Source organism: Aquarana catesbeiana, linkage group LG01 (genome assembly GCF_042186555.1).
Source record: "Aquarana catesbeiana isolate 2022-GZ linkage group LG01, ASM4218655v1, whole genome shotgun sequence".
Taxonomy (NCBI): domain Eukaryota; kingdom Metazoa; phylum Chordata; class Amphibia; order Anura; family Ranidae; genus Aquarana; species Aquarana catesbeiana.
The window spans coordinates 327,790,382-327,814,571 of record NC_133324.1 but is presented as its reverse complement, the minus strand read 5'-3'; the positions used below and the strand labels follow the sequence as shown (position 1 = coordinate 327,814,571).

Genomic DNA, 24,190 nt, shown 5'->3' with positions numbered 1-24,190 from the left:
GAACCCGTGCTGGATTTGCAGGGTTCCCGCATCGCACCAGTGTGAACCAAGCCTCAGAGGCCGAGTCGTGCCTGGGGCTACTGCCATGGCTCTGAACATGGAAAGCATTCTACAGCTAACCTCTACCATTACACTCCAGTCTGAAAAGTACCACAAAGCAGAGCCCAGTACCAACAGATAACATTTCAGGTAAAAAGATATTTCTCAGCAGAGCTGAAGAAAAGATGTCCATTTTCCTAGGACACTAACAAAAATATGAGGCATGCTGGGTGTAGGGGGTTATCCTGGGGCTGTCTTAAAATGTTTCCAGTGTTTAATCCGCATGTAGTCAGTGTAACAGTATCTGAACTTCAATATCCCTCAATGAATTAGAAAGAAAAACAGTATTAACAGTATACTACTTAGATATGTACAGTATAGAACACTGGTCAGGACCTGGGATGACTGCTCACAATGTGGAAATAAATGTCACAGGTAATAAACTCTATATGAAAAGGGTTTCTTGGTATGCCGACTATACACTATGTGGTCAAAAGTTTGTGGAAAACTGATCGTCACACCTTGTTGGGCCTCCCGTTTCAAAAACATGAGCACTTACAGAGTTGTACCTCCCCTTTTCAGCCATAACAGCCTCAATCCTTCTGGGAAGAAATTTCACAAGAAGTTGTGGAAATGAATGCCCATACAGCCAAAAAAAGCATTTGTGTGGTCAGGTAACAGGAAGACCCGGCTCACAAATGACTTTGCAATTAATCCCAAAAGGTTTAAAATAGGCTTAAATTCGGGGATCTGTGAGGACCACACCCATCAAACCATATCCATAAAAATCTGCCTTTATGCACAAGGTGACAAAAAGGCCCCCAAAGTAAAAAGTTTACAGTTGAATAAAATGTCTTGTATGCTGTAGAACCCGACAGAACACTTCACTGGAAACTATCTAGTAGGAAAAAATTTCAGCACGCGTACAGCTCCTCTAAAATTAAATTGACACTAACACACAGGACCACCAGCTGAAGCATTCGGCCCTCCAGGACCTTAAGCTGGCCAAAGATGGATCGAAAATCGGCCAGTTCGCAAGGACTGGCCAAAATTCAATCCATCTATGACCGTTCCTGCTTGAGAAAAGTCACGTTTTTACTAGTAATGACAGCGGTCTGCAATTTTTAGCGTGATTACGACAGACCGATCTGACACCAAGTGACACTTTTTGGTGACCAGTGACACCAAATACAGTGATCAGTACTATAAAAATGCACTGATTGTATAAATGGCACTGGCAGGGAAGAGGTTAACACTAGTGGTGATCAAAGGGTAAAGTGTTCTGTCAGGGGAAACTTTCTAACTGTCAGGGGGATAGTTGACTGGGAGTAGAGAGATCGCTGTTCCTGATCACTAGGAACAGCTGATCTCTCTCTCTCTCTTCCCCATCAGAACAGGGATACGCCTTGTTCACCAAGGCAGATCCCTGTTCTGCCTCTCTTTCCCGCTATCGCAGGTGGCCGCCGGACCTGTGGGCGAGCTCCCACGGTGCGTGCCTGCAAAAGCCAGTGCACAAACCGACGAACCAGTACGTCGATTGGCGCAGCCGAGGCAACATGCTGCAGTATAACTACGGCGGCTGGTCGGCAACTGGTTAAGAATGAATATTGGAGTAATAGCATTTTCGACCCTAGTGGCATCAACCCTACCTGGTGTCATGGGGTTGGGAAAAAAGTGTGGTTATGGTTGCAGAAGGGAGGGCTGTACCAGCCCAGTGTTGGACATTGAAGGAGCTCAGACTGCATATTACGGATGCATGTGATCATAGGAGTGCCTTATTGAAACAACTCTTACGAGAAAATTATCAGCTTCCTGATACAGAAGCATTTTCATGCATCATGCATTTTCTCAACACATTAAAACGCACTTCCCATTTGACTTCATCTATCTCTATGGAGTATCTATGTAGGAACCTCAACAAGCACACAGGTCACATATCTAAACTCTTTGCTATACTGACTTCGAGCTCAACTAAACTATTATATATGGAAAATGGGAATAAAACGGAGGAGTGGAGCAAGTTGGCACAGTATGTATCTAAAACATACATTAATACCTCCCTAATTGAGGCCAGTTATAAAGTACTCTACAGGTGGTACTTGGTACCTGTTAGAATAGCTTCCAGTGTCCTGTGGGCCTCCCCACTATGCTTTAGGGGATGTGGCCTGGAGGGTACGGTGTTCCACACGTGGTGGTCATGTCCAAAAGTGAAGAAGTTTTGGATTCGTACATACAATTTTATACATTCCCTTACTCAGGCGAACCTCATTAAATCTCAACAGGCTATATTGGGAAGCCCAGTGGAGGGGTCAAATGAGTGGACTAACTGCATTTATCTTTAAAGCAGCTAGAACATCAATCGCTAGGTCTTGGAAATCCCCCACAATTACATTTGAATTGTTAAAGGCCAAACTGTTATGGATTATGATTAACGAACGCCTGTCAGCAATTTTGAACGACAAGTTGGCCCTCTGACAAAAGCTGGGATCCATGGACTAAATATCTTCCAGGCTCCACTTGAGATAGACCAGATAACTTATACTTTGGCTGGGAGTCGTGCACCCTTTTCTCCAATTCTCTCTCCTTCTACTTTTCCTTTCTGTTCTTTCCTTTCTTTTATACCTTGTTCTATGACCCTAGGCTGACAATTACAGCATACAATGTAGTCAATGAGTGTGGGATTATATGCAGTGGGAGAGAGATTTATCTTTGAGGCAAAGTCAGACGTGTACTTTATACCAAACTGCCCACTTGGGAGAGTGGAGCATGGGATGGGGTCTTTTTCTATTGTATGGCTGTTCAGCTTTTGAACCTCCCTGAAACTGCGATACTGTTGGAGGGGAGGCTTAGCTTTAGGCCTGAATTATGCTACTTACATTGTTTTGTACCAATGCTCCCTACTGTACATTATGTGAAAATTCACATATAATGTAAAGAAAATCGGTTTCCTCTGCCATCTTGAATAATTGTATGCATTTGGAGTACATTTTCTGCTATTTGCTGTAACATTGGCTTTTGTACTTTTTATTGCAATAAGTAGAAAAACGAATGGAGAAGGAGCTCGGACTTTGTATAATAGTGTCCTGCAGCTAAACCAAGTGGTTGGTGGGGTCTAAATCACAAAGGCAGCTTAATGAAACATTTTGACACAGAAAATTTAAGCCCATGAACACAAACATTACTTACTAAATTCCCCTCTCCACTGCCAAGTCATTCTCCTCTGACACGTAGCTCCTGGTTTGTTGAAGTCACAAGCAGCACATGTTGCTTCATCAACCATAGCAGAAGGCTGTAATTAGAGAATTGTTTATCAGAGACTAATAAAAGAAGAGTTTTATTCATTGTTTACCTAGCAGAGAACACAAACAAAATGTCTGTCTTTCCACCAACCTGTAGACGATTGGTGAGGATGATGTTGGGATACATAGCTCCCACATCAAGATGGTAAATGAGAGGACATTCAATTCTGTTTGGAACCTCCTTTAGAGAAGTCAGCTTCTTCTTTATTTCATCACAAACCTTAACATGGATAAAAAAACAGCATGAGTTTTAGAGGGAAGAAAAAAAACCCACAACAGAACAAAAGCATCATCATAGTGCTTATGTACCTCCTGAAAGTTAGTTACTTGCTCAAGAGGGATTTTCTCTTCCTCTTCAATGGCATGACGCAGTGTTAGCTCCACACGCTGAAGCAGGAAGTCAAAGGCAGCTGGATTCTTCAAGAGACCAAATCAAAATTGTTTGCATAAAATTAGTACAGCTGCCACAATGAGAAGTTGGATAAAACAGGATTTTTTTAACTCACAGTAAAATACTTTTATTGAAATTCAACAAGGGCAAAAAAAGCCTTAAATCATGAGATAATCCTGCCACCTACAAGAGGAATGGACACTGCCAAAAAAAACAAAAAAAAACAAAAAAAAAACCACAAATGTAGGCCAGCCCTGGGACGCAGCCAAAAAACAGCTAATTGGCCTTCAACGGCTTCCCGACCGGCTCACATACTTTTACTGCTGCAGAATGGCTCTCCTGGGCAAAATCCCATACGGGTACGGCTTTGCCCAGGAGAGCCACCAGAGGGCGTGCGCTCGCCGCCGGAGGCGCCCACTGCACATGGCTGGCGGGCGCGATCGCGTGCATGAAAGCCAGCACACAATAAACACACAAATCCCTGTGCTATCAGGGGAGGGGAGACAGATCAGGCGTTCCTACTAAGTAGGAACAACGATATATGTCTCCTCCCCTAGTCAGTCCTATCCCCATACAGTTAGAACACGCTGAGGGAATACACATTTAACCCCTTGATTGCCCCTAGTGTTATCCCCTTCCTGCCAGTGACATTTACACAGTAATCAGTGCATATTTATAGCACTGATCGCTGTATAAATGTCAATGGTCCCAAAAATGTGTCAAAAGTGTCCGATCTGTCTGTCGCAATACTGCTAAAAATCGTTGATCACCGCCATTACTAGTAAAAAAAATAAATAAATAAAAATGCCATAAATCTATTATCCATTTTGTAGACGCTGTAACTTTTGCACAAACCAATCAATATACGCTTATTGCAATTTTTTTTAACCAAAAATATGTAGAAGAATAATACATATTGGCGCAAACTGACGAAGAAATAATCAAGATTTTTGGTCCGCTTGGTGAAACCAACACCCTTAGCTAAGGACACCTCATCCCAGTTAATATGAATATAATATATTGACAAAGAAACACGTTTTTTTTTTTTTTTTTTTTTTTTTTTAAATTGGGGGATATTTATTATAGCAAAAGGTAAAAAATATTGTTTTTTTTTCAAAATTGTCGCTCTTTTTTTGCTTATAGCGCAAAAAATAAAAACCGCCGGGGTGATCAAATACCACTAAAAGAAAGCTCTATTTGTGGTGGAAAAAAAGGATGCAAATTTCGTTTGGGTACAGCATTGCATGACCACGCCAATTGTCAGTTAAAGCGACACAGTGTAGTATTGTAAAAAGTGCTCTGGTCAGGAAGAGGGTCAAATCTTTTGTGGCTGAAGTGCTTAAAGAACTGTGTACAGCTCACATGAATGCCTAAGGGACCTTATTCCTGAAGCCAATTGCTGAAGGTAAAACTGTCTGAGCTGAAGACCAGGTGGCAGCCTTGAAACCTGGAAAACAAGGCCTGGTGTTGAAACATTCAAGAAGCACAAGTTTTCTGTAAGAGGGTGCCTTGTTTGTAAAGGGGGAAACCCAATCCTCAAGACCATAAACTTGAATGATGGTTCCATCTGAGCCACCTAGAAACGATGGAACTACAAACTGGAGCGTGCTTCCAGAACCAATCCAGAAATCACAAAAAAGAAAATGTCCTGAATAAGATGAAAGGCAGGATAGAAGATCTAGGCCTTTAAAACAACCTTGTCCGTGTGCAAGACTCAAAAGGGTTCCTTGCAGGAAAAGCTGTCAATTCAGACATACATCTAGCAGAGGTGACAGCAACATGAAAAACTACCTTGCGAGTTATGTTATGGGAACTATTTCTGATTGGGACTCTAAGAACAAAAGTGAATACTGCAATTGCAGGAACAGAATCACAGGATGCAGTCACTGTGTTTAAAATGTCCGTTGAGTGCAAAATCTATTATTACATGTTATTTTACAAATAGATAAGAAAGGGGTGGTGTGAGATGTTATTAAAAACTAGCGAATAAAATAATCGCAAAAGTAAAACCTTGAGAGGGGAGGGGGGAGTAGAGACAGAGAGCTTCTAGTAGAAGCATGAATAAAATGGAGTCTCATGTGCTTAAAGAGATAAGGGTTTGTTTTTTAAATAACATACATATCATACTTCCCTCCATTGCGCAGCTCGTTTTGCACAGAGTGGCCCCGAACTAGGGTTGCCACATCATCCCTTTAATCCAGGACACGCATTACACAGGTTCTGTGGCTGATTAAGGTGGTAATTAAACTCACTTGGTGCCTTATCTGCATTAAATCAGCCTCAGAACCTGTGTAATTCATGTGTCCTGCATTAAAGGGATGATGTGGCAAACCTACCATGAACATCCTCTTCAGGGGTCCCCCGGCGGCTCTCTCAGCTCCTCCCTACATCAGATAACCCCCAAGGAGAAGCGCTCTCCTGAGGGGGTTACCTTGCAGGCGCGCTCCCGGGTCCAGCATTCGGCATCCATAGCCGTCGAATTTACGACTCGGCCCCGCCCCCCACGTAATTGGATTTGGATTGACAGCAGCAGGAGCCAATGGCTGCACTGCTATCAATCTATCCAATCAAGAGCCGAGAACCCCGGGCAGAGACGCGCATCTCCACCGGGTCAAATTCCAGGGCTCAGGTAAGTAAAACGAGGCTGGGGGGCCAGTCACTGCCAGGTGAAACACGAAGGTTTAACACCCCTTTAAATGAACAATACAGTGAAAGTCCATGTCAGTTAGTAGGATGGAAACAAGGGATTCTGAAGCATCAAAAAGAACCAGATTAACCACTTGCCTACTGGGCACTTTTACCTCCTTCCTGCCCAGGCCAATTATTTAGCATTCAGCTCTGTCACATTTTGAATTACAACTGCTCGGTCATGCAACACTGTACCCATATGAAACTTTTTTTTTTAATTTTTTTAAATTTTTTTTAACACAAAACTAACAAAACATTTTTCATAGTTTGTGATAAAACTTTGCAAACTGGTACATTTTCCCCTTTACTGATGTGCGCTGATAGGCGACACTGATGAGGATGCACTGATTGGCAGCAATGGTGGGGGGCACCGGTTGGCAGCACTGGTGGTCACTGTTGGGACTGCACGGATAATCAGGACACTGATAATCAGTGCCCCGATTATCAGTATAGATGTCTCTTTAACACAAGCTGTTCATTGGCTCTTCTCCACTCACCTTGTCAGCGTGAGAAAAGGAAAGCCGATGATCGTCATATGTTTACATCGTTATCAGCTGTCACTGGACACTGCTGATCACTTGGGAAAGGGTCACTGTGATTGGCCCATTACCTTGATCGGTCATCAGCGGAGTCCTAAGGACTGCACGCTGGGCACTAGGGCAGGGCAATCATAGGACATCCATGGACGCCCTCTCAGGAAAGTAAGCCCACGCTGTAGCCCTCTTTTAGCTATAGTGTGGGCAGGAAGGGGTTAATATTCTACAGGGGTAAAGGGGATGTGTCTAAGAGAACCAAATGTGAGACCCATTGCACAAAAGGTCTTATTTAGAGAGTGGGAAGCCAACAGTCCACAGAAAAGAATGGAGCCAAGGGTCAAATGGTGGTTTGGACCCAACTGCAGGAAAGAAACTTGTGTGGAGAAAGCCTCTGGATTCACAAAAAGCAAAGTATACCCTCCACATTCAAAAATACAGCTTGTGAGAAATGGACTTCCTAGCCTTGGCATTATAGAGAAAATACCCTCAGAGATGCCCCTGTCTATTACAACCGAACTCTAGGTTTTGTGTAACTTTAAAGATTTCCATTACTAAGAAATGTGGCTGCTGTCAGAGCTGTACAAACTTTATGTAGCATCAGCAATACAGATTGTACAAGTGCTGTGTTCTGGCAGTGGTATGAGGACTTCCCTGTCCCATTCCAAGAACAAAAAGGGGGGAGTTTGGGTCTTTGAATGAGGTGTGTGGGATCACATATCTCCATCCCTAAATCTATATGCAAGAAAGAGGATTTGGGACTTTAAATGGGGTAGGTCAAGCATAGCTAAAAGATGAGTCAAATGTAAGACGACATGTTTTATTCAATACATTAAAAAACATGACATAGCAAAATGAGTACATGCATGGTAAAACAAGCACCTTATTAACCAGATATTCATGAAATGAATCATAGAAACTTTGAGATGACATATTGACAGTTGTCCATCATATAGGATAGCTTGAAAAGCAACATGGTGGGGCAACTTGGGAGTGGATGAAAAAAACATCTAAAAAAAAAATGGTGCATCAAAATTAACCCGACGCACATTTCGTGGTTTCCTACCAAATCATCAGGGGTGAGTGATGTGGTTAAAAAAAACAAAAAAACAACATAAATAAAACGATATGGTCCAACGTTATGCCCAAACACGAGGGAGACTATATATGTAAAGGAGGGGAGAAATGAACTCATCCTGCTGACATGAAAACTAAACATGAACATTTTAAGCAACCACCAGTTTTAATGATCACATGGTTTAGACTTAGTTGATATGCAAGTACTCAGCGAGATGAGTTCATTACTCCCCTCTTTTACATATATAGTCTTGTGTTTGGGTGCAACATTGGACCATAATGTTTTATTTATGTTTTTTTACAGATATTGATGCACTTACCCCTGATGTGGTAGGAAACCACGAAACGTGCGTCGGGCTAATTTTGATGCACCGTTTTCTTTTTAGATTTTTTCTCATCCACTTCCAAGTTAACCCACCATGTTGCTTTTCAAGCGATCCTATGTGAACTGTCTTATACTTCAACATACTGTATGTCATCTCAAAGTTGCTATGACTGTTTTTATGAATATCTGGTTAACAACATGTGATTGATATGCTTGTTTTACCAAACATGACATAGCAAAATGTACTCATTTTGCTATGTCATGTTTTTTAATGTACTGAATAAAACATGTCTTCTTACATTGACTCATCTTTTAGCCATGCTAGACCTACAACATTTAAAGTCCCAAACCCTCTTTCTTGCATTCCCAGAACAAAATCAAGTTGAACTGAGCACTGCTCAGCGGGGTGGATTTGATTTAAATCAAGTCGATTTAAATCGCTAGTAAAAAGGCTTGATTTAAATCAACTCAATTTAAATCATATTTTTTAAAGAGCAACTGTCATTTCTGTCCCACAGCAGCCCCACCTCTGACCTGCTGTTGACTCACCAACAGTCCCAATCACTTTAATGGGATGGCTGGTGGTAAGGCAGTAACACAATGTGAGGGACATGGCGGTAGCAGATGAGTGGATGCCCACTAACCAGCCCTGCCATGATGAATCTGAAATGACAGGTGCTCTTTAAATGTAAGGACTTACTCTTGCTCGGCTCTAGCTCGACATTTTTACTTGTTACACAAGTACATCGTACCATTTATGACCCTATAGGCACAACACATATTATGGCAGAATCTACAACAGTTAAACCTGAATCAGAAGCAGGGTTTGGTCAGACCCTTACAGCGCCATCAGACAACCTGCTCCGCCTGGGTCAACAGAGTGGATTTTCAAAAACTTCTAAAATTAGTAACTTTACATTGAATCAAACCTTTCGGAGACTCGAGAGTTTGATGGCAAAAGAGATCAGATCTTTTTGGGATGTAAACACCTTAACAGAGTACCTCACAATGGAACAAATACAGTCTGATGATGATCTTAAATTGGAATGGACAAACACCCTTTCCACCTGTTCCTTTAAACTCATGCAAATTATTGCTGAATCAAAGAAAAAGGAACTGGATTATGTACAGGGTGAGATGACCACTATCCAGAAATAGTTAACCACACAACAAAATCTTGCTGGCCAGCTAAACAAGAGATTGGATAAGTTGGAAAAAGGTGTTATCTCAACAAAGAAGGAGAAACTAATTAGAGATCGTATTGATTACGAAACCAACAATGTATATACATGGAAAAAAAAAACTGTTTCATTCCGGTCGTCAAAGTAGACCATCCACTAAAAAGCGTGTCAGTTTCTCTGACTTAGAGGGGGAAGCCGCTGATGATACTTTAGCAGTAACAGGCTCAGACTCGTCTCCCGATGCAAGTCAAATTGTCTGGGACCGAACGCAGAGTGAACACACAGGTTTTAAACTCGGATGCCAGCGGCAACAACAAAAAGAAAAAGAAAAAGGATGAAAACGAGGAGGGGGGAAAAAACACAAAAGAAACAGGCAGGAGCAGCTATCAGCTACGGGCCCAGGATCAATCTTAAATCTTAATGTCATTAATTTGTCACAGCGACCATTATGGGCCACGGACACATCCCTTTTATCGAGAGGTTTAAACTTTTGCCCCACTAACCACTTCAACCTGTTCGGGACTATTCTAGATGTCAATAAATTTGCACGCACATTAACTTTAAAGAAGCATTTTTTCACTGATCCCGAAAATGAAGAACACCTTTTATCTGTGGAGCGGTCGATGGTGGGTGAGTGAATTCTCTCTTCCCAGTTTTTTTTCTGAGGTGTGTTTTATTTATTTGTTACACCATTATCAGAATGGTGTAACAAATAATTCAGCGCTGCCCTTAAAGATAGCAGCTAACAGCAAATTGGATAAATAGCAAAACAGAGGGAAACAAATAGTGTAGCGCTTAGAAAATAACGTGACACATAGGCCAAATAGGGGCAGTGAACCCAAATAACACGTAAAATAAAATTGAACAAAGGATCATATATAAGTGATAAGCAAAAACATATAGTGAATGTCCAAAAGAAAATAAAGCTAACGAATTTTTCAAATAGTTCTTAAGCTTCCTGTGAATAAATAAAACTTTCTTGTGACAAGCTTCATTATAGATATCCTAACAGTGAACCAGGATGTGTAGTTGAAGTGAAGGGAACCACCACCATAAAAATAGGAGGCTTACCGGAACATTTGAACACACAAGAACATATGTTCTGTGAGTCAAACAGGCTTGTGTTATATAAACAACCAATAGAGATGGACAGTGGAACCGTCAATTGCCTAGAATGGAAACTCCCGACTCTCATCAAGGTGAAGATGTCTGTATGGGTTTGTCTCATAAGAGACAGTACTCAGCTGTCCATGGATGTAGTAAGGATATTTAAAGAAGGAAAAACTAAAAAAGGGCCACATAGCGTAATTCGACTGATGTGGACTCCTATATTATAAGGGTCATAAGTGCTTAGTGATGGTCCTGGTTGTGCTGGAACTTGTGGTCCTCCTTCATGCTTATATCCCACAATAGTAAGCCATACTGTTGTGTTTTTGCTCATAAACGAACATAGAGAGGATAGCAGAAGAGATTCATATGGTGTAATTCGGGCGGAAATTAGGCCACCACCTGCTGTCAACTGACGCGTTTGATAATGCCCTAGAAAGCCACCCTCTCCAGTGCTGATCTGTCTGTGCGCCTGCTGGTCACAGGGGGCGCCATCTTCACCACAAGTTCCAGCACAACCAGGACCATCACTAAGCACTTATGACCCTTAACCACTTCAGCCCCGGAAGGATTTACCCCCTTCCTGACCAGAGCACTTTTTACAATTCGGCACTGCGTCGCTTTAACTGCTAATTGCGCGGTCATGCAATGCTCTACCCAAACGAAATTTGCGTCCTTTTCTTCCCACAAATAGAGCTTTCTTTTGATGGTATTTGATCACCTCTGCCGTTTTTATTTTTTGCGCTATAAACGGAAAAAGACTGAAAATTTTGAAAAAAAATGATATTTTCTACTTTTTGTTATAAAAAAAATCCAATAAACTAAATTTTAGTCATACATTTAGGCCAAAATGTATTCGGCCACATGTCTTTGGTAAAAAAAATGTCAATAAGCGTATATTTATTGGTTTGCGCAAAAGTTATAGCGTCTACAAACTAGGGTACATTTTCTGTAATTTACACAGCTTTTAGTTTATGACTGCCTATGTCATTTCTTGAGGTGCTAAAATGGCAGGGCAGTACAAACCCCCCCCAAATGACCCCATTTTGGAAAGTAGACACCCCAAGGAAATTGCTGAGAGGCATGTTGAGCCCATTGAATATTTATTTTTTTTGTCCCAAGTGATTGAATAATGACAAAAAAAAAAAAAAAAAAAAAAATTTACAAAAAGTTGTCACTAAATGATATATTGCTCACATAGGCCATGGGCATATGTGGAATTGCACCCCAAAATACATTCAGCTGCTTCTCCTGAGTACGGGGATACCACATGTGTGAGACTTTTTGGGAGCCTAGCCGCGTACGGGGCCCCGAAAACCCAGCACCACCTTCAGGATTTCTAAGGGCATACATTTTTGATTTCACTCCTCACTACCTATCACAGTTTTGAAGGCCATAAAATGCCAAGATGGCACAACCCCCCCCCAAATGACCCCATTTTGGAAAGTAGACACCCCAAGCTATTTGCTGAGAGGCATGGTGAGTATTTTGCAGCTCTCATTTGTTTTTGAAAATGAAGAAAGACCAGAAAAAAAATTTTTTTTTTTTCTTTTTTCAATTTTCAAAACCTTGTGACAAAAAGTGAGGTCTGCAAAATACTCACTATACCTCTCAGCAAATAGCTTGGGGTGTCTACTTTCCAAAATGGGGTCATTTGGGGGGGTTTTGTGCCACCTGGGCTTTCCATGGCCTCCGAAACTGTGATAGGCAGTGAAGAGTGAAATCAAAAATTTACGGCCTTAGAAAGCCTGAAGGCGGTTCTTGGTTTTCGGGGTCCCGTACGCGGCTAGGCTCCCAAAAAGTCCCACACATGTGGTATCCCCGTACTCAGGAGAAGCAACAGAATTTATTTTGGGGTGTAATTTCACAAATCCCCATGGCATGTTTGAGCAATATAACATTTAGTGACAACTTTGTGCAAAAAAAAAAAAAAAAAAAAAAAAAATTTGTCTCTTTCCCGCAACTTGTGTCACAATATAAAATATTCCATGGACTCGACATGCCTCTCAGCAAATAGCTTGGGGTGTCTACTTTCCAAAATGGGGTCATTTGGGGGGGTTTGAACTGTCCTGGCATTTTATGCACAACATTTAGAAGCTTATGTCACACATCACCCACTCTTCTAACCACTTGAAGACAAAGCCCTTTCTGACACTTTTTGATTACATGAAAAAATTATTTTTTTTTGCAAGAAAATTACTTTGAACCCCCAAACATTATATATTATTTTAAAGCAAATGCCCTACAGATTAAAATGGTGGGTGTTTCATTTTTTTTTTTCACACAGTAATTGCGCAGCGATTTTTCAAACGCATTTTTTGTGGAAAAAACACACTTTTTTAAATTTTAATGCACTAAAACACACTATATTGCCCAAATGTTTGATGAAATAAAAAAGATGATCTTAGGCCGAGTACATGGATACCAAACATGACATGCTTTACAATTGCGCACAAACGTGCAGTGGCAACAAAATTAATACATTTTTAAAAGCCTTTAAAAGCCTTTACAGGTTACCACTTTAGATTTACAGAGGAGGTCTACTGCTAAAATTACTGCCCTCGATCTGACCTTCGCGGTGATACCTCACATGCATGGTGCAATTGCTGTTTACATTTGACTCCAGACCGACGCTTGCGTTCGCCTTAGCGCGAGAGCAGGGGGGACAGGGGTGCTTTTTTTTTTTTTTTTTTTTTTTTTTCTTTATTATTTTTTTGCTTTTTTATCTTATTTTTAAACTGTTCCTTTCATATTTTTTTTTAAATCATTTTTATTGTTATCTCAGGGAATGTAAATATCCCCTATGATAGCAATAGGTAGTGACAGGTACTCTTTTTTGAAAAAATTGGGGTCTATTAGACCCTAGATTTCTCCTCTGCCCTCAAAGCATCTGACCACACCAAGATCGGTGTGATAAAATGCTTTCCCAATTTCCCAATGGCGCTGTTTACATCCGGCGAAATCTAAGTCCTAAAATGCTCGTAGCTTCCGGTTTCTTAGGCCATAGAGATGTTTGGAGCCACTCTGGTCTCTGATCAGCTCTATGGTCAGCTGGCTGAATCACCGGCTGCATTCTCAGGTTCCCTGTTGAGACAGGAGAGCCAGAGAAAAACACGGAAGACGGTGGGGGGGGGGGGCATTCCCTCCCACTGCTTGTAAAAGCAGTCTAGAGGCTAATTAGCCACTAGGATTGCTTTTACATGAAAGCCGACCGCTGGCTGAAAAGAATGATACCAAGATGATACCTAAACCTGCAGGCATCATTCTGGTATAACCACTCAAAGTCGTGAATGGCGTACCTGAAGACAAAAAAATGGTTAACAATAAAGCACAGTAAACGGTAAAGTATAAAAAATTGCATACCTGAAAAGCAAACATGATAAAACATAATAACAATAAAACATTGCAGAATAGAATACAGTAAAAAAGAGCAGAACACCAGAGAGAGAATAGAGAGAGAGAGAACAATAAAACGACAACTATTTTTTTTTATTTTTGTTTGTGTTTTTTTTTTTTTTTTTACACTTTTTTTTTGTAACTGTAACTTTTATAACTGTAACCGGTTCCAGGTTCGGGTCTCTCAAAATGCGATGGCATCTTGGGAGACCCTGTGAAAGTGTGCCTAGTCTGTGCAATGCTGTACCCTACGCTAATACTCAACTAGTGAATGGTAGCGTTCAAAACATTCACCAATGCAAAGACCAGGATTGTCAGGACAGGAGGGACAATAATAGCGGGTGTCACGTCTATATACGCGCTTGCTGCAGACACATCTTTTTTGGGGGGGTTCGTTGGGTAGGGGTACTCGGGAGGACATATAAATGCCTCTCATGCAGCCGTCTGCATTTGGTTGGGGATGTGAATGGGGGAAATACGGGCGCTGCAGAAGTGGTGGGTTCCCAATTAGGATTGGCGAATGCAGCAGGAAGGGCATTATGGGCACGACGGGCCTGTGTTTGTCTTTTTGGTGGCAGCGGGACACTACTTGTGCTTGCCACCTCACCAGCTTGAACTGCACTTATGGGACTCGCCACGTCACCAAGTGTTACTGCAGTGCTGGTATGACTACGACCGGGGTGTACTAGGCCGCTGGTGCTTGCCAGTTCACCAAAACGCTACAAAAAAAAGTGACAGTGATCGATCGATACTGCACTTGGGTGGGCTGGGCTGGGCGGAGGGGCAAAACACAGGTGCTAGCAGGTATCTGGGCTGATCCCACTAACACTGCGTTTTTGGGAACCCTAAACTGCTGGGGACGCTAGTATAGATCTGATCGGATCAGATATTGATCCGATCAGATACTATACCACTAAGGGAGGCGTATGCTGCATGCGTGGGTGTTAGTGCTACTGGCGCTAATCTGACGCTGCCTGGGGCTGGTGCTTGCCAGTTCACCAAAATGCTACCAAAAAAACTGTTAGCGATCGCAGGGATCAGGCCTGACTCTGCGAACGCTGCAGTTATGCGTTTAGTGTTTTGTAAGTGACAGTGATCGATCGATACTGCACTTGGGTGGGCTGGGCGGAGGGGCAAAACGCAGGTGCTAGCAGGTATCTGGGCTGATCCCGCTAACACTGCGTTTTTGGGAACCCTAAACTGCTGGGGACGCTAGTATAGATCTGATCGGATCAGATATTGATGTGTTCAGATACTATACCACTAAGGGAGGTGTACGGTGCGTGTACGGTGCGTGCGTGGGTGTTCGCGGTACTGGCGCTAATCTGACGCTGCCTGGGGCGACGCATATCACCGCCGGGCGATCAGGTGGCTAAACCTTTATTCGGTAATAAACGGCGGGTGCCCTGACACTAAAAAAAATAAACGAACTAACCAGCGTCACCCGTAACAGTTATACGGTGATCAGTGGTGAAAGGGTTAACTAGGGGGCAATCAAGGGGTTAAAACATTTATTCGGTAGTATATGGGGGTCCCTGTCGCTATAAAACGCTGACAGCGAACCTAAATATTTACGTTCCTAACTAGCGTCACCAGCGACACTAATACAGCGATCAGAAAAATGATCGCTTAGCGACACTGGTGACAGGGGGTGATCAAGGGGTTAAAACTTTATTAGGGGGGGTTAGGGGGCTATCCTAGACCTACAGGGGGCTAATACTAACTGTCTTACCACTGCTAACTGTCACAAACTGACACTATGCAGTAATCAGGAAAAAAACAAAACAAAACAAAAAAACCTGCTTGGTGTCAGTTTGTGACAGGGGGGGGGGGTGATTGGGGGGGGATCGGGGGGCGATCGGGGGGGGATCGGGGGTGTTTAGTATGCCTGGCATGTTCTACTGTGTTGTGTGTGTGTGTTGTGCACTTACATGTCTTCTCTCCTCGGTGCTGGAACGGAAACTGGCCAGCCGAAGAGAGATGACATCACATCCTCTGCCTCTGTGTACTATACAGAGACAGGGGATGTTTCTCATTGGCTGGGAGCGATCGCGAGGGGGGGGCCACGATCGGATGGTCTCCCCCTCGTCTCTCATCGCTTCCAACCAAATGCCGACCGCCGATGGCACCGGGGGGGGTCCGATCGGACCTCCCGCCCGCGGGAAGGCAATCACGTACCAGGTACGTGATTTTGCCTGCCCGTGCCGCTCTGCTCACGTATATATGCGTGAGGCGGTCGGCAAGTGGTTAATAATATAGGAGTCCACATCAGTCGAATTATGCTATGTGGCCCTTTTTGTTTTTCCTTCTTTTTTTTTTTTTTAACAGAAAAGTTTTTATTAATAACAAAACAAAACAATACACAAGAAAACAAAACAATGGTACATCATAAGTATATTATAGCAAGGTAACCTAGACATAGATAAAGGATCTAAATTGAAAGAGCCAAATGGGAGTCGATGATGCTACACAATTGATATCAGGAATATAAAACGGAGCATGGTATTCCTGACATTTGTCTATTATGATATAAGAAGTCAAGATGGGATTGGTAGGGGGGAATGGGAGAAGAAAGAGGGTCCCATATTGGTCCCAGTTATACTGTTGTGTCATCTTAGACATATACTTGATCATGACAGACCAGGGCAATCTCGTTGGTTGGGAGCATGTTAGGAGAAAAAAAATCAGCAACCCCAGGGGGGTTGAAGAGGAGGAGGAGATTACTCATAGAGGTCCTGGTAATGCTTGATGCATCTCCTCGGGCACAACACTGCAATCTAGGGAATTCAGGCAGGCAAAGACTATCCCCGTTACTTACCCCTTAACTACATATCTAAGACTGAATAATCAATACACGTGATTAGTAGTACCATTAGTTATTAAACTATCTTCATTGGCCACCTCACACCGGAGATAATCTAGTAGTCACCCATGGTTTCCACACTTTGTCAAACTTTGGGGGCATTTGCGGCCCATATATGTTAGTTTATATAAGGGCAGCACAGCCTCAACCAGGGCACGCCACTGAGTCACCGTAGGGGGAGTCGCTAGTCTCCACTGTTGGAGGAGAGCTTTCCTGGCGTAGAAGCATAGATAAAATAGTAATAATTTGGTATGCGTGGAGTGCGTTATGAATTCTGTAATGCCTAAAATAAGAAAATAGGGGTCTAAGGGTATGGAGAGGTCGGTGATAACATTAATCTCCTCAACCACTTTTTTCCAATACTCCTGGAGGACAGGGCATTCCCAGATAACGTGATAAAACGTCCCTATTGATTGCTGACATTTTGGGCACTTTTCTGATTGCGTGGGATATATCCGAGCTAGTCTCTGGGGGGTATAATAAGCCCTGTGTATGAACTTAAGTTGGATAAATCTATCCCTAGCAGAGATTACTGTCGGTATATAATTCTGAAGTGCTATTTCCCAGTTTTCCTCAGAGAGATCAGGGATATCTGTCTTCCACATCTGTAATAAGGGGGAGTCTCCACAGGTAAGGCGTAGGTATATGGAGGACAGTATCTTATCTACCCCTCGTGAGGTAAGGATGCTCTCTATCATATGTGGTACCACTGTAACCACTCTGGGGAATTGTGCCTGCATTGCATGTTTCAATTGTAAATATCGAAATAGCATCCACGAAGAAAGACGATATGTCACTCGAAGTTCTGGAAATGGGAGCAATTTCCCGTTGGGCATAATCTGCTTAATCTTCACTATCCCAAATTTAGCCAATATACTGGGATCTGGGATAGATCTAAAATGCGAGAGTTTGGGGTTACCCCATAATGGGGTGTGGGGGGAGATAGTATCCGGTGTGGCTATGGCTGTAGTAACTTTTTCCCACACTTGTATTGTGGTGCGCATTGGTAAAGTTATATGCGGACTGGCCCTTATTCCCCTATAAACTACGTTTGTGAGGGCTGAGTAGGAACCCATTATGGCCGCCTCGAGATTTACAGCGGGTTTGATTTAGTCTGTTTGAACCACCAGCGAACAGTGACCAGCACCGCTGCCCAGTATTATTTCTGCAAGCATGGTAACGCCAGGCCTCCAGAAGATAGGGGGAGTTGTAGCTTGCATTTCACTATTTTTGGAATTTTCCCGCCCCATATAAAAGAGATTACCCCATCTAATTTATGGAAGAAAGAGACAGGGACCGGTACCGGGGTGTTTCTAAAGATATATAGGAACTTAGGGAGGAACGTCATTTTTAATAGGTTCACTCTTCCCACCGGTGTCAATGGGAGCGTTTTCCAGGCCTGGCATTTTGCAATAAGGGCTTGGAGGACTGGGTATAAGTTGTCGGTCAGATAGTGGGTTAGATCCTTGTGGATTTCAATGCCAAGATACCTAAACTGGGTGACTCTGCGGAGGGGGGTGAGGGTATTTGTGGGAGGCTTAGTATCAGATAGACTAAACAGACTGGATTTACTCCAATTAATTTTCACCCCGGAGTAACTGCCATATTGATCTATAATCTCTAGACCCGCGACCAGGGAATGGGAATCGTCGCCGAGGTATAAAAGCGTATCGTTGGCATATAACGAAATCCGTTCCACCAGTGGCCCCATCTCTAATCCCTTCACCGCATTGGCCGAGCGGAATAGTATAGCCATGGGTTCAATGGCCAGGGCAAATAGCCCTGGGGACAGTGGACATCCTTGTCTTGTCCCTCTACAGAGGTGAAAGGGAGGAGAGAGGACACCACCAGCGCGTACACGAGCCGTTGGTGATTTGTAAAGTAGTTTGACCCAGCTGATAAATTTAGTTCCGAATCCAAATTTAGACATTACCTCCCAAAGAAAATCCCATTCAACCGAATCAAAGGCCTTCTCGGCGTCTAGCAAGGCCACCACCCCGCTAGTATTGGGATCTCGGGGAATCGCTATATTAGTGTGCAGTCTGCGGATATTTATATCCATGCCCTTACCCGGCATAAACCCGGTCTGGTCGCCATGTATTAAAGTATCACTGAATTCAACCTGCCCGCCAAGATCTTAGTGAGGATTTTGGCATCCACATTTAGTAGAGATATGGGCCGGTAGGACGAGCACAGTTCCAGGTCCTTCCCAGGTTTAGGAATGACACTGATCAATGCCTCCATCATTGAGGCCGGGAGACATTGCTGAGTCAGTGCTTTAGTAGCGTGGAGTGGAAGTGTGGGCCTACTATATCCAGGTTGGTTTTGTAGAACTCCGTGGGGAGTCCGTCGTGGCCTTTAGTCTTGCCCGCCTGAATTGACCTAATGGCTCTCTGAACCTCTTTCAGTGTTATTGGAGCTTCAAGTGTCTGGCTAGCTTCTGCTGTTAGGGTAGGGAATTCTATCGTCAGGAGAAACAAGTTTAACTCTTCAAGGGAGTATGTTGCCCTGGAGGTATAGAGTTGCCGATAATACCGCTCAAATCTCGCATTAATATGCATGGGATCAGAGAGCAAAGTATCATCCTCATCTCTGATGTTTGCGATACAGGAGCACACAGACTGTTCCGTTGCCAACCAGGCCAGTAGTCTACCCGATCGCTCACCCTGCTCAAATATGCGCTGGGTCTGAGCAAGGAGGAAGCGCCGGCAGGAGGCTGCGCGAATGAGTGCCACCTCCCTATAGGCGGTAAGCATATCAGTGTGTGAACTCTGGTCAGGTGAGCCGGTGTATCGAGCCTCCAGTCCTAGGGCCCGCTTTTTAGCAGTCGAGAGTTCCTTCCTAATTATGGATATATTATATGGAGGGGTCGATTGGTCATTATGTGTCCAGTATTCCCCAAGCTCCGCTAACATTAACGGTTCCATTTTCTCATCGGTGATCCAGTATCTGGAAAGTCTCCACAGGCCCGCACTAGCTGCTGAGTCCATAGAGAGGTCCAGCATAACCGGGGCATGATCTGATATGCCATGTGGTAGAGGGGACACCGCAGTCACCCTAGACAACAGGGGATCAGTGACATATATTAGATCAATGCGAGATCATGTCGCATGGGTGGCAGAATGACATGAAAATTGTCTACTATGCGGATTTTTCCATGTCCACGTATCGTAAAGGCCATATACCTCTGCCCAACGGGATAACGCTGTGTCGGTCGTCTGACCTGGGTGTAACTTATCAGCACTAGGATTGGGAGTCATGTTAAAATCACCTGCTATGAGTATATTGGGGGTGGGATAGCTGGCAATAATGGTTTGGATTTTATATAGTATCATTTTGGCGGTACATATAAACCCTCTATTAACATATCCAGTCTGTCACATAATGCGTGTATGACTACATACTGTCCGTCCGGGTCTAGGTGGAGGTCCAGAAGCACAAAGGAGAGTGCCTTATGTACAAGAACACTAACTCCCCGGGAGTAGGAAGAGTAAGTGGAATGAAATTAAGATCCTACCCAGGGCTTCTTAAGAGAGTATTCTGGAGCCCGTAAGATGGGTCTCCTGGAGTAAACAGATGTGCGGGTGGTATTTTTTCAGGTATGAAAATACCAGAGATTGTTTGAGTTTGGAATTTAGCCCCCGCACATTCCAGGATATCACTCTAAGAGGGGCCATATTAGTAAACGAGTAGTGATTTCGTCTTCCCCACCAATTGGACCCCCATCCAGACTCAGGAACAGAACCAGCAACTCTGATTCGCTGTCAAGTAAAATTCTTACCCTTAGTAAACAGGTCAGAAATAATTCTAGCACATGAGCATCAACATAAACATATTTCATGGTGTACCGTTGAACAAAACCCATTCCCCCCACCCCACGCAACCCCCCAAACTCGGGTGCGTTTGATCACCCAAACAAAGCATGACTTTATGTCCTTAGGAGGCAATGCGCCAACAGGGCGCCTTGGAGGCACAGCAAAGAGAACTCACAAACTGATTATTAGTTGTGGTGCCCGCCAGCTAAACATTAACAAAACGTAAACAGAAGAGGAGTCAAGTTCCCTGCGGAAGAAGTATGTCCCCCCATGTGAGAGCGGAAACCTATCCACCGCTATATGTTAGAATAAGCAGGGAAGGGAGCTTATAGGGGTACAAAAAAGGGGGAGGGAAAGGAAGGGAGGGTATCTGGTCAGCCACTCTCCATTCCCCTCATGTCAGAGTATGAGCTTAGGAGGTATTCTCGTGAGTGAGAGTCCCGAAGTACATCAGAACAAGTTCTCCTGTGCAGCGTGCTAACTGGTTAGTGTGTATATCACAAAGTTCTAAGTGACTTGCTGTGATTAGACCCCGCAATCAGATGCAACAGGAAAAAGAAGCTATGCATCAATGTTGATGGCAATAGTGTTTAGTCAGTATCCATTATCCAGCCGGATAAAACAAAAGTGTGTTGCAGCAAACAGAAACTCACCCACCGGAGATAGAGACTAGGCATCATTCTGGACGTGGGCTCAGCGCTGTGGGATGGTGTCCAGCCAATTAGCAGCTTCTTCAGGAACCGTAAAAATCTGTGTGTTTCTCCGTCTTGAACTCACAGGTGGGCCTGGGAAAAGCATGCTGTATTTGAAGCCTCGCTGGCGTAAAGCTTGCTTCACGTGGTCGAAAAATTTGCGTTGTTTTTGCGTCTGCACGGAGAAATCTGGAAAGATCATCAGGCGAGATCCCTCAAAACGCAGAGCCTCAATCTTCCTGCTTTCCCTCAGCACAGCGTCCCAGTCACGATAATTCAATAGCCGAAGGATGAACGTGCGAGGCGGGGCCCCAGGAGGGCCTCGGGCAGCCGGCATTCTATGGGCCCGTTCTACCGCAAAGAAGGGGGAGAAAGCCGCCTGAGGTAACAACTGACGGAGAAGGCGCTCGGTAAACCCAGATGGATCAGGATCTTCAGCCTCCTCCGGTAGACCGATGATTCTGAGGTTGTTCCTCCGATTGCGGTTCTCCGCCCGGTATTCTAACGCCTTTACTTTAGTGGTGAGGGTGCGGAGAGAGGATGTATGTTCTCCAAGCACATCCTCTGTGTCCCCAACGCGACACTCCAACTCCGACAGCCGGGTCCTGAATTTATCCATGTCCTTTCGAATTAAGCCCATCTCCAGCTGTATTTTGTCAATTTTTCCTGTCAGCGTCGTTTGGCAGGTGCCGATTGCCTGCATCAGCGCGGTGAAGTGACCAGCGTCCTGAATCTCAGGGTCCGCTTCCTCGGTTTGAGACGCCATGTTAGCAGTCTTGTTGATATCGGTCTCCCCGCCACGGGGAGTAGTGCGGGTTGTGGATGGGCTTCTTGTGCGCAGTGGAGCGGCGATTATAGGGCATACCAGATCTGGGGGTCCGTAGCTGTATCTGGATAGGTCCAGATTTATGAAGGTCCGCAGGGAATCATGATTTTTAGCAGGCAGGGTGTTGGAGCTCCTCAACTATGCGTCCATTCCGGTCGCCATCTTGGACACGCCCCCCTTGTTTTTCCTTCTTTAAATATCCTTATTAAATCCATGGACATCTGAGTACTGTCTCTTATGAGACAAACCCATACAGACATCTTCACCTTGATGAGAGTCGGGAGTTTCCATTCTAGGCAACTGACGGTTCCAGTGTCCATCTCTATTGGTTGTTTATATAACACAAGCCTGTTTGACTCACAGAACATATGTTCTTGTGTGTGCATTATCAGACCTCACTGATCTTGCTTTTAAATCATGTACTGACCCTGTAGATATCAATTTATGTCATCCCACAGTATCTTTTAAAAACAAATTTTTATCCTGTGGATCCAGAGGCAAGGATATGGACTTCTTCTAACAACTGGTGGAGAGGGATTTGACACATCTAGCAGGAAGCAGTGTTAGAAATAATGTTTTAGGTAATCTTACAGCTGAAGAAAAAATATTTCTGTAAGTGTGAAGATACCAGCATAGTAGTTGAAAATGCAGATAAAGGGGGCTCGGTGGTAGTCCTAGATTCAGTAAGTTATAGGAGTGAAGCACTATGACAATTGTCTGATTCTGCCACTTACTGCAAATTGAGTGGTGATCCCACTGAGCCTTTTAAAAAGGAGCTCTCTAATCTCATAGATACAGCTGTATCAGTGGGTATCTTCACACAAAAATAAAAATAAATATTCATCCTGGATTTTCCAGTAATGCCAATATTCCGTCATCTACTGAAAATACATAAGGGGTTAAATCCCCTTACAGGTAGGCCCATAGTGACCGCCATAGGCTCTTTAAACGAACGGTTGGGTCAATGGTTAGATCAACTACAGCCATTAGTAATGGATCAACCAGGTTTTCTCCTTGACACTAAACAACTCCTGTCAAAACTGAAAGATTTAAAAAGTGGTACAGCAACTACAGTTGGATTTCTTGTGATGTGTCAAGTCTCTATTCTTCAATCCCACATACCTCAGGCTTGCAAGCTGTTTCCTACTTCCTAGGTAGATCGGGAAGGTTTCTCATTAGTCTTGCAGGAATTTATTTTGATGAGCTTAGAGTATTTGCTCACACACAATTTTTTCATGTTCGACGGGGACTATTATCTCCAGAAATGCAGGGCCACGATGGGGTCTAAATTCTCACCATCCCTGGCCAATTTATACATGGGATGGTGGGAGAAATTCCGCATTTTTGGACCAGATAGTCCCCGAAGTGATACTGTATTTTACTGTAGGTATATTGAAGACATGGTTGCAATACATAAATGACAATCAATTAAATCTAAAATTCCCTGGACGCCATGATTTGGTGTCCATTGAGTTTTTAGATGTGGTTCTAACTGGAAATGATGTACCGTATTTATCGGCGTATAACACGCACATTCATTTTAAGAGGGAAGTTTCAGGAAAAAAAACTTAAATTTTAAATAAGGAACTTTGAAGCAAAATAAGGGTCAGTGCCCATCTGCAGCCTCACCATTGCCATCAATGCCCATCTGCAGCCTCACCATTGCCATCAATGCAGCAGCCTCACCATTGCCATCAATGCAGCAGCCTCACCATTGCCATCAATGCAGCAGCCTCACCATTACCTTCAATGCAGCAGTCTCGCCAATGCCATCAGTGCAGACTGATCGATGCCCATCTGCAGCCCAGAGGATACAGGGAGGGGGGCGGGACGAGCGCCGACAGATTACATACAGTGAGAATCTCCTATGATAGACAGAACAGTAGTCCAATGGCAGCCCAGGAGACGGGACTTCTTATTACAGAGGCCGCCAAGTAAACAGAAGATTCTCACTGTAT

At 43.7% G+C, this 24,190-nt stretch overlaps 1 protein-coding gene across 1 annotated transcript in view; it reads right to left on the bottom strand.

Moving 5' to 3' along the window:
* POLE (DNA polymerase epsilon, catalytic subunit) overlaps nucleotides 1-24,190 on the bottom strand; it is a 153,119-nt gene that overhangs the window by 76,460 nt on the left and 52,469 nt on the right. The window contains exons 16-18 of the mRNA XM_073630975.1: nucleotides 3,648-3,755; nucleotides 3,430-3,558; nucleotides 3,226-3,328 (exon numbers count right to left, since the gene is read on the bottom strand). Coding sequence (XP_073487076.1) covers nucleotides 3,226-3,328; nucleotides 3,430-3,558; nucleotides 3,648-3,755 — 340 coding nt within the window. The remainder of the gene's footprint in view (nucleotides 1-3,225; nucleotides 3,329-3,429; nucleotides 3,559-3,647; nucleotides 3,756-24,190) is intronic.